The sequence below is a fragment of the Magallana gigas genome, chromosome 9 (assembly GCF_963853765.1).
Source record: "Magallana gigas chromosome 9, xbMagGiga1.1, whole genome shotgun sequence".
Lineage (NCBI taxonomy): Eukaryota > Metazoa > Mollusca > Bivalvia > Ostreida > Ostreidae > Magallana > Magallana gigas.
In genome coordinates, this window is record NC_088861.1 from 12,852,778 (window position 1) to 12,866,412 (window position 13,635).

At 35.4% G+C, this 13,635-nt stretch overlaps 1 protein-coding gene across 1 annotated transcript in view; it reads right to left on the reverse strand.

The window, feature by feature from the left end:
- Positions 1–13,635, reverse strand: part of LOC117692695 (histone-lysine N-methyltransferase set-1-like) — a gene marked incomplete at its 5' end in the record, with an annotated part of 69,945 nt that overhangs the window by 39,960 nt on the left and 16,350 nt on the right. Inside the window, 2 exons of the mRNA XM_066071520.1 lie at positions 9,187–9,388; positions 11,317–11,485. Coding sequence (XP_065927592.1) covers positions 9,187–9,388; positions 11,317–11,485 — 371 coding nt within the window. The remainder of the gene's footprint in view (positions 1–9,186; positions 9,389–11,316; positions 11,486–13,635) is intronic.

Here is a 13,635-nt window from a genome sequence, read left to right on the forward strand (position 1 = left end):
CATAGAGACGGTTACTTTCTCCTATCATGACCTTACATTCGTCACTAAATATCACTCTATCCCATTCTCCTTCAACTCTCCACAATCTCTTTCCTCTTGCCCATGACACACTTTTTTAGCTCACCTGAGCTGAAAGCGCAAGTGAGCTATTCTGATCACATTTTGTCCGTCGTCCGTCTATCCGTCTGTAAACTTTTTACATTTTGAACTTCTTCTCTAAAACTGCTTATCCAATTTCAACCAAATTTGGCACAAAGCATCCTTATGGGAGGGCGAATATAAATTGCAAAAATAAAAGTCCGATCTGCATTCAAAGCGGAGAAAACCTTGAAACAGTAGAAAAAGGGGGGTGCATTTTTAAAAATCTTCTTCTCAAGAATTGCAGAGGCAAATTCAACATAGTTTAGCATAAATTATCCTTATGGGAAGGAAAATATAAATTGCAAAAATTAAGGGGTAATTTTGTTTCAAATCTAATTTATTACGAAAATAATAATAAAGGAAAGGCGTGTTTCAATCAGTTTAATAGCTTCCGGCTCGGCATCCGGTAAAATGGGTAGGCAAAACTTGGCCTGGGCAAAACAAAAGATTGGCAGTTATTAATCTGCCAATCTCATTAAAATTTCAGGATATTTGATGGACTAGTATATTTGTATTCGCTGTAGATATTGCTGCAAAATAATGCGTATTTGGAATTGACGATTGCCGATCTGCCCCGGCATTTATTTTGCCACGGCTCGGGTTTGCATGCATACCCATTTTACCAAGACTCGTATTCCATACTTCTAAAACGAGGTTCTTTGTTTAAAGCAGCCATGACATTATACGAAAAAGGGTCGATCTGACTATGATGAATTTGCTTGTTGTGCAACAGTTCGCTTATGAAGGGAAATTTTGAAACATGAAAAATATATTGGTGCCGATTTTGTGAAGTAAATTGAGGCTAAATATTTCAATGCGTTGACAGTTTTCACACATGACGTTGATGTTAGCTTGTTCTGATTTTCGTTTCGTTTTCATTATTTATGCTTTGTAACCTGGAAACTGTCGTCTGTATTTTGTGATTTTTACGTATCAAATCAAACAGAGACTTCGGTAAATCAAACAGTTACGTTAACTGTTTACCTGCGCAAATTAAGCAAAATCTGATGTAGGAGTACTGAAATACAATTCATTGTATCGGTAATTCGGCATTATCTTTTGCGTAATGGTAGATTAATGCAATAGGTTTTGTTGAGATGCTCGGCATTTTCTCTAGTTTATTCAGTTTAAATAGAGTTTGATATCGCTTACGGAAATATGTACCGTATTTCACGGAATTTCGGTCGATATGGTTTATAGGGCGAAGGAGCCCGTTTTTGGCACACACAAAAAAAAAAAGTATAAATAGGTCGACTTCGATGATTTGGTCGAAAAATTACCGCTAGTTTGAATGAATAAAAATAGCAGTGTTTTAAATCAACAACGTTATCATAGTAGCACTCTTATACAGGTTAACAATTTTAATAGAAGGTTAATAAAAAAATGAATTATTTAAATTTACGCATCGTAATAAAATGCGCGAATTTGCACCATGATTTTCAACCTATTTTACTCAGTACGTTTGTTATACCCGGTAGAGTGTTTACACTATTTGATCAAGGTGCTTGAGTTCACTTCCCTGTCACGTGTTCAAACTGCCCGGAGGCATGTATAGCATATGCAACCTTGTGTCATTGTTGTAAGGTATTAATTAGTTAACCGGGGTATGGCGGGTTTTTATTTCATTTTCATTATGTTACCAGCCACTATCGGCATTATAATTATTCGTCAAGACTTTTAGTCAGTATAACTTTTAAACTTTTACTCGGGTATCGTACCACATGAATTACGTAATCTTGGTAATCGTGCGACTTTTTAGTGTGTATATACACATGGATCAACCTCTGAACTTATCAAAGCCTGCGGGCATGATTAGCACGTGCGTATAGCTCGACTGTGTATAAATAAGTACACTGATTATATCCCAGACTGAATTCAGACACTCATATACTAAGTTTTAGTATCAAATGGAAATAAACACACAAATCTTAGTTAACAATATTTTTATTTTCAAGCATCATCAGTTAAAAGCAATAAATAGTAATAAATAAATAGCACAAAATTAACAAAGTATTGTTCTTTGTGTACACATGTGAAGTTCACAATTTTAACACACAGTCACATCACTGTTCAATGTTCAAGCACATCTATCGTCTGCATCGGAATCGAAGCCCTCAAAGTCTGAACTTTCACTATCGCTGCGGAACAAGGCGGCAAGTGACAACGGCAGGTCGTCAGTTGATGCAGCCAGTGGAGGTTCTTCGTCTTCTGGCAACGGAACATCGACGATCTCGGCTTTCACGAATCCATTGATGATGGCAGAGGGAGGGACTGCCATCCACGCATCTTTTACCCACTGGCAGACGGTCTGGTATGATGCTCGCCGCATACGGCCGGTGTTCGTGAAGCTCTTTTCCCCAGTTGACATCCAGCTCTCCCACATCTTCCGCATCTCTGTCTTGAAGCACTTGTTGACCGATATATCCAGGGGCTGTAGGATCTTCGTCAGGCCTCCGGGGATAACGGCAGGGATGGAGTCTGTGGCTTTGATGCGATCTTTTGTGATGTCGCTGATATGTGCACGCATGGAGTCGAGAACAAGTAGGCATTTGGACTGCCTGAAGAAGCCGCCGGGCCTCTTCACGTAACAGGAGGACAGCCACAGGTTCATGACATCATTGTCCATCCAGCCTTTTTCGTTCTGGTGAACAATGATCCCGCTGGGCAGCTTTTCTTTAACTGGCGTCTTCCTCTTGAATATGATGAGGGGTGGCAGCTTCTTCCCGCTGGCTGTGCACGCTAAGACTACCGTAAAACTTGACTTTCCATGGCCCGTTGTACGGATGGTCACGCTACTGGAACCCTGCACATCAACAGTTCTGTTCATCGGTATGTCAAACGTCAATGGGACTTCGTCCATATTGATGATACAGTCGCTGTTGATGTTGTACTTCTTCAGCTGGTCGATGACAAAGGCACGGTGGTCGGCAGGAAGCTGCTGGGCTAGTGTTGTTCTCTGACGGATCTACAAGCTCTTCCTCTTCATAAATCGAAAGCACCAGGAATGGTTTGCATTGAAGTTGTTAATGTTGAGGGTCTTTGCCATCTCGACTGCTTTCAGGCGTATCTGGACCGTTGAAACCGCTCTGCACGCTGCTCTCTGCTCCAGTACGAAGTCCTCGAGCTTGTCTTCTAATTCAGGCCAGAAGGCAGTACGGACGCGGAAGGCTTTCTTCGTCTTTCTGGTCTGGCGCAGGACATCTTTCTGCTTTCTCCATCCCCGTATGACTTTCTCGCTCACTCCAAATTTCCGCTGGGCTGCCAAATTGTTTCCACCTTTGTCTTCTGCATAGGTGATTACTTCTAACTTGAAGCCGGCTGTAAAGGATCGTCTGGACTGCACTGGAGGCATGGTGACTTTGATGCCCCCTACATGGTTAACCCCCCATTTTAAATGCTCCATCGGATTGAAATTTCTCACTGTCAAAACATCGTTAGAAAACAAAACAAGTTCTGATTGGGAGCTTTTGTTTTCTAATCACATTGCCGATTGGTTTACTTAAAACAACAATTAATTTGTCACCTTTACACTGATTGCAAGGTTTAAATATGTAAACAAACATTTCATTGGAACTTTATTTTGATAATTTATTGGCTGATCGGGAAAACATTTTCAATCCTACAATTTATTATACCGGTAAATAAATAAAAACAGAGTTAACAAAAAAGTTAATAAACTTTATCATTCTTATAACCGTAATACCATAATGAATCCATTATACGTGTAGTCCCTGTTTTTGGTCGTTATTTCAACAAATATACAAGTAAACCTGGTTTAGATTTCGAATTTAAAAAACTGAAAATAAATGACAAAAAAAAAATTCCAAGTTTATTCCGTAATTACATTTGTACGGTTCTCATTTTACTTTTACCAACCGACATCGATTTCCTGTTTATCGTAAGCAGATTGTAACATTCGTGTTAGTTATTGCAAAAGCCTTTCTATCATACTTTGCAATTAAAAAAGAAATTTATGAAGGAAACAGATTATTTCACATTAGGTTTGTCATGATGTATTACTACATTATAATACCGGTAATAATGAAAAGTCATACGATAGATATTGAACGGTGTTTGACGAAACTTTGATTTTTTAAATAGTTTTAATAGGTAAATTTGCCTTAACTTTTGCAATTTTTTTTATCAAATTTAAAAATACGGTAGGTATATACATGTATATATATGATTCATTTCGAAAAAATAAATTGTGTTCTTTATTTGTTATACATGTAGCGCATGTTTCTTGTGTTTAATTGTTTACAATTTCTATTTTCTAACCATATTTGAGTGGTAAGCTTCGAAATTTAAGCAAGATACAGAGATTTGCTCACAGTTCTATGTTTGTACACAGATCTTAAAAGCTAAAGATTAAATCAAAGTACTGATAGTACTAAAAAGCGCTTACCCAGCTTCTGTATGTATATAACAGATATATGTATATAGCATTTCAGCTTCTGTATAATTATGCACTATATTTCCTCACCACTGCATGACAGTCCCTGCAATGATGTTTGTAAGCCTCGTACATTAATTTCACAATAGCCCTTAAATTAGATTCACAATAGCCCGTGCAGTTATGTGCATAAACCCCTGAAACTGGTTCCCTAACCAGTTTAAATGATGTATACTTTTGCTTATAGGGGGCGGTTATTCGATGCACCGGAAGTTGAAGTCTAACGACAATAAAGCGCTGAGCTATGCTTAGCGCTTCAAGAAATAAAAAAAATTGTCAATATTTATTACGAAAATTTTCAAAATCTGTTCTTCCAGAAACCAACTTATTGAATTGTAAACTTAACCTTTTTAGCTCACCTGAGGATGGGGCCACAATGGGGGGTCGAAGTTTAACAAATGAATATATAGAGTAAATCTTTAGAAATCCTCTTCTCAGAAACTAATCGGCCAGGAAAGCTGAAACTTGTGTGGAAGCATCCTCAGGTAGTGTAGATTCAAAGATGTGAAAATCATGACCCCTGGGAGTAGGGTGGGGCCACAATGGAGGGTCGAAGTTTAACAAATGAATATATAGAGTAAATCTTTAGAAATCCTCTTCTCAGAAACTAATCGGCCAGGAAAGCTGAAACTTGTGTGGAAGCATCCTCAGGTAGTGTAGATTCAAAGATGTGAAAATCATGACCCCTGGGAGTAGGGTGGGGCCACAATGAAGGGTCGAAGTTTAACATGAATATATAGAGTAAATCTTTAAAAATCTTCTTCTCAGAAACTAATTGGCGAGGAAAGCTGACACTTGTGTGGATGCATCCTTAGGTAGTGTAAATTCAAAGTTGTGAAAATAATGATCCCCGGGGGTAGGGTGGGGCCACAATGGGGGATTGACGTTTAACATAGGAATATATACAGTAAATCTTTAAAAATCTTCTTCTCAGAAACTAATCAGCCAGGAAAGCTGACACTTGTGTGGATGCATCCTTAGGTAGTGTAGATTCAAAGTTGTGAAAATCATGACCCCTGGGGGTAGGTTGGGGCCACAATGGGGGATCCAAGTTTAACATATGATTATATATGGAGTAAATCTTTTAAAATCTTCTTCTCAAAAACTTATTAGCCAGGAAAGCTAAAACTTGTGTGGAAACATCCTCAGGTAGTGTAGATTCAATTTGTGAAAATCATGACCCCTAGGGGTAGGTTTGGGCCACAATGGGAGGTCGATGTTTTACATAGGAATAAACGGAGTTATTCTTTAAAAATCTTCTTCTCAGAAACTAATCAGCCAGGAAAGCTGGAACTTGTGTGAAAGCATCCTCAGGTAGTGTAGATTCAAAGTTGTGAAAATAATGATCCCCAGGGGTAGGGTGGGGCCACAATAGGGGGGGTCAAAGTTTAACAAAGGAATATATAGGGTAAATCTTTAAAAATCTTCTCAGAAACTAATCAGCCAGATGATTCTTTATAATTGTTAAGACTTTGGCCCAAGGACAATTCTTTGGCCTCACGAGAAGGTTCAGAGTTTGATGTACGTTTATATCCCATATATAAACTATTGTTAGGTATCTTTTTTAGAACTGCAATACTCAACATATGATATGACTATAAAATCATCCTGTTAGAAAAAGGGACTAATGATTATAAACATAAGAATATCCAGGGGAAAATGGATTTTATTTATACAGGATTTACATGAATTATTGTACATTGTCCAGATAGTTTGTATTATGACTCCATTGAGCTGATTTTATCATACCTATTGTTCCTCAGGTGAGCGATGTGGCCCATGGGCCTCTTGTTTTGCGGTTGTTGTTGCAAATTCATATTTTCTTTCTAATGATCCTTCTATGATAATTATTTTCATATAATTGTCTTTTGACTGTTCTCTGTGAAACAGGAGAACGCCAACCCTGGTTGATCATATCGGTAATACCAGCTGGCGGAACAGTACATCTGGTTTTTACGACTATTAAAAGTTTAATTTCTAGTTTCTCGATCGTCCATTTTTTGTTTTCTGCCACTTCTTGGAGCCCTCCTTACTGTACCTCTAGCTAAATATCGTTGAATTACTGAATAAATACTGTTGCAAGGAATCTTCAAATCGCGGCAAATATCTGCATATTTTTGTTCTGACAGATATTTGTAAACAAGGAGTAGAAAACTCTTTACATTTACCCATGTTTACATTCACGAGATCTATTCTCACTCAGCTGACGTCATATTTTACAAATGACATATTAACAATTTATATTCCCCTTCCCATAAGAATGCTATGTACCAAGTTTAATTAAATTTGGTCCAGTGGTAATTTTACATAAATCAAAAATTGGAAAAGTTTACAGACAGATGGACAAACGATTGACAAGGTGATCAGATAAGCTCATACGAACCTTCGTGTTGCATAAAATAACAATAAATATTACAGACACAGCAAATTTTTGACCGGAGAGTTTTTGAGCTTACAGTCTTGAGCTTACAGCATAGCTGGTTAGCTAGCCCTATAAAGTATGTGTTATGTGATAAGTTGAAGACTACAAAACTGTACATGAGCTATAAAAAAAACTAGAATTTGGGTGAAAAACCTGCAAACTGCCCATCAAAAAATGATACAGACGATACAAAATATCACTTAAATTCTTCTGATAAAGCACTATATTTTTAACCAACAAATGTATATTTGTCTCAAATGCCTTACTTTAAATGTTGTAATTAACTTTTCTATATTTTAAAATTTCATATTGTGTTTTATCACAACTTTTTCACGAATCATATGAATTGAGTAAGTTTAGATGATAGCTTGTTTACCAACTTTATTTAGTATAATGTGAGAGTCGATGTCTCCAATTAACATCTTGTTCATGAATATATTACTGGTATATGCACCAGCAATGTAAACTAGAGATACTGTGAGCAAGCTCACAATTGATACCACCCGCTAAGAAAAAATCATAATCCATGTATTTTTTCTATTACAGAAAATATTGGATGAATCTATTTTACCGTCCATTGTCTATAAATAACAACTGCTCTATTTTTTAAAACTGTTAATGCTAATATGAGAAGACAAACCAATTTATATTCTTTAAATTCCATTTTATTTCAAGTTAACCGTTAATGCATGAGGAAATTTCATCCTTTTGTTAACAAACATGACTCGAATCAAAACGAAAATCCACATGTCAAGCAGCCATTTAATATAAACATTTCGAATAACTGGTATACTGAGCCCGAATTTTTTTCAAAATTTTTTTTCCACATTTTCTTTCTTCAAAAATTAAATAAATAAATCGAGGTAGGCCATTTTCAGAGAGACAGGGATGAGAATCTAAAAAAATAATTTAATGTGGCCTGGGACAAGCAAGCTTTGTGTCAAATTTTAGCTTCTAATTATTTCCATTAATACAAGACATGACACAGACAGGAATCAAGCATTTTTAAAGCAATGACCTTGAACTCTCTCAATTGACCTTGGGTCAAGGTCATGACACACTCTCATGTTATAAGTAATCTTTATGTGAATTAAGAACTTCCAATACTTGTCCATAAGAATGATATGGACCGGACACAAATTTTGCACTTTTTATGCCAACGACCTTGACCTTGCCCAAATGACCTTGGGTCAAGGTCACGACATACCCTTAGGTTAGAATCAAGCTTTGTGTGAAGTAAGAACTTCCAATTTTTCCCCATTAAAAAGATATGGACCAGACACAAATTTTGCACTTTTTCTGCCAATAACCTTGACCAAATGACTTTGGGTCAAGGTCATGACAAACCCTTAGGTCAGAAGCAATCTTTGTGTGAAGTAAGAACTTCAACTGTTTCTCCATAAGAAAGATATGGACTTGACACGAATTTTGCACTTTTTCTGCCAGTGACCTTGACCTTGCCTGAATGACCTTGGGTCAAGATCATGACACACCCTTAGGTCATAAGAAATCTATGTGTGAGGTAAGAACTTCCAACATTTCTCCGTAAAAAAGATATGGACCGGACATGAATTTCGAAGCGGAAGGACATACGGACGGAGGGACAAGGTGATTTGCGGGGGGTATAATAACAACAGCAAATGCAACCTTACACCAATTTCTGCACATCAAAATCCTTTTTTTAGTGTTAGGATGATAATAAACACACTTTATTAAGCTTTCATAGCTTTTTCAACCTATATAGCTAAATCAAGAGATTGTGCTGAACCTATTAGATATGCTCAATTTACTTCAAAATTAAGGTTTTCAAAATATGTTTTCCTTGCAAACAACCAGACAATACAAAGAAACACTTATCATCTCACAAGAAATAAAGACTTAAAATCCTAAAATAAGAAAATCCAAATGTATATTTATTAAGGATGGTTTGCATGGAGCCATTTTTAGATTCTACCGGAATTAATTTTATAGGGAAGAAAAGCTCTGTTTAAATGTTGACAAATGTATATAAAGGAAAATACTTACAATTCTTAAAAGCTTAAATATATGGAAATTTTCTTTTCTTTGCTTATGTATAAAAATTATGGTAGAACTGTTGGGTAATTTGTTCTATCCAGCCTCTTTAAATACTGGTATATCTAATTCCCTCCAATGAAAAACTACTTTTTACCTTTTTGCATCGCCATGGCAAATTCTTCACTCCATAGTCATACCGAATTTCCTCACCAGCTTTAATGAATCTTCTGGCGAACAAAACTAATACAGGCCTGTAATCGATGAAAAGTTTTTCCATGTCGGCATTGCATTGATGCTCATGCCGTGGAGCATCATTGAAAAAGCGCCCCATTCTTTTGGAAAATGTTCCATCGATGCTAAAAAAAAAAATAAACACTGGCCCATTTACATTTATAATTACAGGAACCATTATAAGTGAAACAGAAAATTTTTGTTAAACACAAAACCTGACCCCTCAATGTCTAATTAAGTTAATAAAAGAAGCTTGACTCTTGAACACAATAAGTTGAATGAAGATAAAGTCTTATCATGGATGTGCCTTGGACTGTACAATATCTGACAGCTTAATCATGTTAATAGACAGTTTTCAGCTTTAAACCATTACATGTATATATACATGTATAGTTAAATCAACAATGCAAGTTTTAATAAACTAGGACCAGTATTGAACTAGATATATAAATATATATATGACTCTTCTAAAATCTTTAAATTAACCTGCTCCAAAAATCTTATTAAGTTCTAAACTCTTTGGCTCAGATTCAGAATCAAAGCCAGTGTCAGGTACTGTACAGCTTAGTATCACAAGATGCATTATTTATCCAAGTTTGCCCCAAAACTTTTACCAGCTTAAAAACCTTCACCACTTTCTCTTGCATTCTAAATTTATGACTCAAATTCAGCATCAATTACTGGCATTAGTCTTTCACTTTTTAGTTCCTCAGAGTTCAAAAATGCACCATTCAAGCAAGTTTATTGAAAGACCATTACTCTAATAACTTGGTTATGAGATATATCCTCTAAAAACATATGCAAAGAGCGAAAAATTGTGGATTATTTTTTTTAAATTACCGTAAAGTCGCATGTATAACACACTTTTTTCATCCAAAATTTGATCAAAAGAGAGGGTGCCTATTGTACATAGGACTAAAATTTTCCCATTTTTTCAAGCCGTGATTCTTGATACCATGGGAGTAGCATATACATCCCCTGGAGTAGTGACTGCCGATAAAGCGTGTTATGCAAGTTGTATGAGTGTATACCAAAATTTAATGTGTCAAAAATACCTTATTCTTAGTTTTTAATTCCATGTATTGAAATATTTATCTTCTCTCAACACTATTCCTTGCATCAAACAAGTTTAAATATCGCCATTATGTAAGCAGCCACCTGTTGACTCGGTGCGTCGTCAATGTTTGTTTAACTATTTCCAGTGTCAGAAGCATGCTCCTGTCTTGTGTCGTACTTCACAGGGTGTTTTCAAGTGTATGAAGATTAGGAACTATTATGATTATATTCAACTTGATTACTTTGTGTTCAGTTATGCAGTTAAACGTTATTGCTTAATATAGACACTGCTAAAAATACATCGATCATACATACTACTTGATAACGACAATATACAACATATATATGTTTCTTCACAATGTTTATTTAACAAAAATAAAAGAGTTTGACTATGATTAATAAATTAAATCATTTCTCTTGATGTTGTTTGTATCTGCAAACTTTCTTACTTTTAAACACTATATTAAAGCTTGGTTGCCATTCTTCTCTACATATGATGATCTAAATATTCTTCAACTTCTCTGCGGTTGTATATAAAACTCTTTCATTACGAAGTGTGAAATGATATTTGATATTGCTCATGTAAGTCATACTGTCTTTTTTAAGTAAAATTGTAAGAACTTTGACTCTAATATGGCTTTGGGCCATGTTTCGATCACAAAATTACAGTAATTGCGCTTGGGTTATAAAATCATCATTAAACATCGATACTTATTAGGAAAAATGACAGCCATCAATTTTCATCATCTGCGCTATGTTCCAATGACAAAATTACAGAAATTGCGCATGGATTATAAAATTATCATGAAACATTGATAGTTTTGGGGGAAATGGCGGCCGTTGATTTTGCCAGTTTTTGAGTGCGTATAATACATAGGACCTGTTGTTTTTTACGCCATTTTTTGATCAAATTTGGGGGTCGCATATTATACACCAGTGTGTATTATACATGATACTTTGCAGTAATATATGTGGTCTTATAACTACAAATACTTACCACAATTTTTTTCCTCCTTGGGGTGATTTGAAGAAAAATATATAACTTCCCAAACCAGAAGAGTAGTTTTTTTCTCTATTTTCTCCCTCTCTTCTGCTAATAAGTTCACCATCATATTCTAAAATGAACTCCCCTTTTTTATAATCCTTCTTGGCAAAAACTCCTTTTCCTGCAAATCAAGATTAACATGAGGTAACCAAATATCACAGAGAAGAGGAATCAACTTTATGAGACCACAATAACCACATCATATGAAAATCATATTTAAATATGATCTATATTACAAAAGCAAACTGTATGGTATGGTACAATATTTAAGGAATGAATCTTATTTTGACGTATATTATACAATATAACAAAACTTGGGGCAGTTTACGCTTTATTAACAGCGAAGCGCTTTTTAAAAAAGCGTAAACTGCCTGACCAAGCATGCTGAAAATGTCAAAATTAAATTCATTCCTTATAACTTAATACATAAAACAAAACTAGCTCCCCGTACCATTTTCATGCTTTTGTTTTAATTGTAAATGACAGTTAGAACTACCCGCGCTTAAGTACAACCTTAGTAACAGGCGACCCAGTTTAGAACAAAGCGAGGAGTGGCGGCCATATTTTAATTTGATGTTTGGACGCTGGATCACGACTTCATAGTTTACTTCTCGAATTTAAAGGTAGAATTGTTAAAAGTTGAATAAGACAAACTCAGAAGAGAGGAAGTGTGAAGATTGCAGAAGCAGGCCTTTTGGGGCTGTGCATGCAACACACGGCAAGTTCGTGTTCGGAGATCGACTCGGGATTAGAAACGGTGTGGTAAAATGACCAAGCATGCTGAAAATGGATTGTTTTATTTTGCAGTGTTACATTAGGTCCACCAAGGGTGTCGTTCATTTGTTTTCTCTGAAATAATATGAATTTGAAATAAAATGGAAATATTTAAATTTTTTAAATTTAAAAGAAAAATCTGCTTCAATCTAAAAATGAAAAATTACTCCCAAATGGAACTGAAACAACTTAATTAAAGACATAAAAAATGAAAAATGTAAAGGATAAATAAATGCACGTGTATTTATAGATGTTGTCAAGGGGGTGTGTCCCCATACCAAGATATGTTAAACAGAGGGTTCCCCTTAATCTGTTAGGCACTTTGTCAGAGAAAAATTATCAGATTAACCGATTATTAGATTAACCAATTTTCGTGGTCTTTGATTTTGGTACAGAATAAAATATAACTTGTTTCAAGACATAATTTCTCAATGAAAAGATATGTTAGGGTCATATGTCGATGTGGGGCATAGGCCGAATTGCTCATTTTCAGACAAAATTTAGGAAAAATCTTTAGACTAGCCGATCTGGATGATTAGCTGATTTTCAATTGATGATTACTATAGTGAAAGTATGACCGCTGATTAAGGAAGTCTTCGTATCAAGTATATACTTTCATAATATCGATGTAGAAAGTTAAAGAGTAATTAAAGTTATTCAATTTGCTTAACATATATTTTCAGCAATTTTAAAAAATATATCTGTGTTTTGTGGCTAATTGGTCTCTTCCTTATTCGTCGGTATATCGTTACGTATCGTAATTTTACATAGTGTAAATTCAATTGCAACACCAACCTCCGTGGTTCTGTCTGATAGAACTAAGGATAATATTTAACCAAACCTTTTATATTTTATTAATACCTCATTGCTTTATAATTTCAATTAATCAAGTTATTATATAACTTTGAAAGCTATTTGTTTATACGTGGTATGGCGTCCATTAGCTCAACACGTGGTTTCATATTCAAATACAGTTTATCCCCTGTAATTGCTATGAATGGGAAATGAAATACAGCACAGAAAATATTTAATTTGTGTTCTTTTCCATTACTGTATTTTCCCGACGACTCGTCGATGCGGACGACTCTTCGAATTGCTCATTTTTGGCCAAAATTTTAACAAAATCCTACGATACGTCGATTCAGACCATATGTCGATCTTATCACTTCAAAATGACGTATAAAACTGCAGTTACATTATCAGTGTATGATGCCACGATGTCCCCGATATTGCTACCAATTATTATCAATGATTAACAGTTAAACAATTACGGTTTATACTTATGCATCATATTTTCAAATACCGGCAACATCTACAAAGTCGCTTGCATTTTAAACAATTCCCGATATCGTGTGTTATGCAAAACTAAACTTACTTTGTCAGAAATATTTTATTCCCAAGCATTAAAATAATTATCCACTCTGACTATCGCCAGTGTATTCGCCATTACGTAACCAGCCACCTGTTGACTCGGCGCGTGGTCAATGTTTGTTTAAC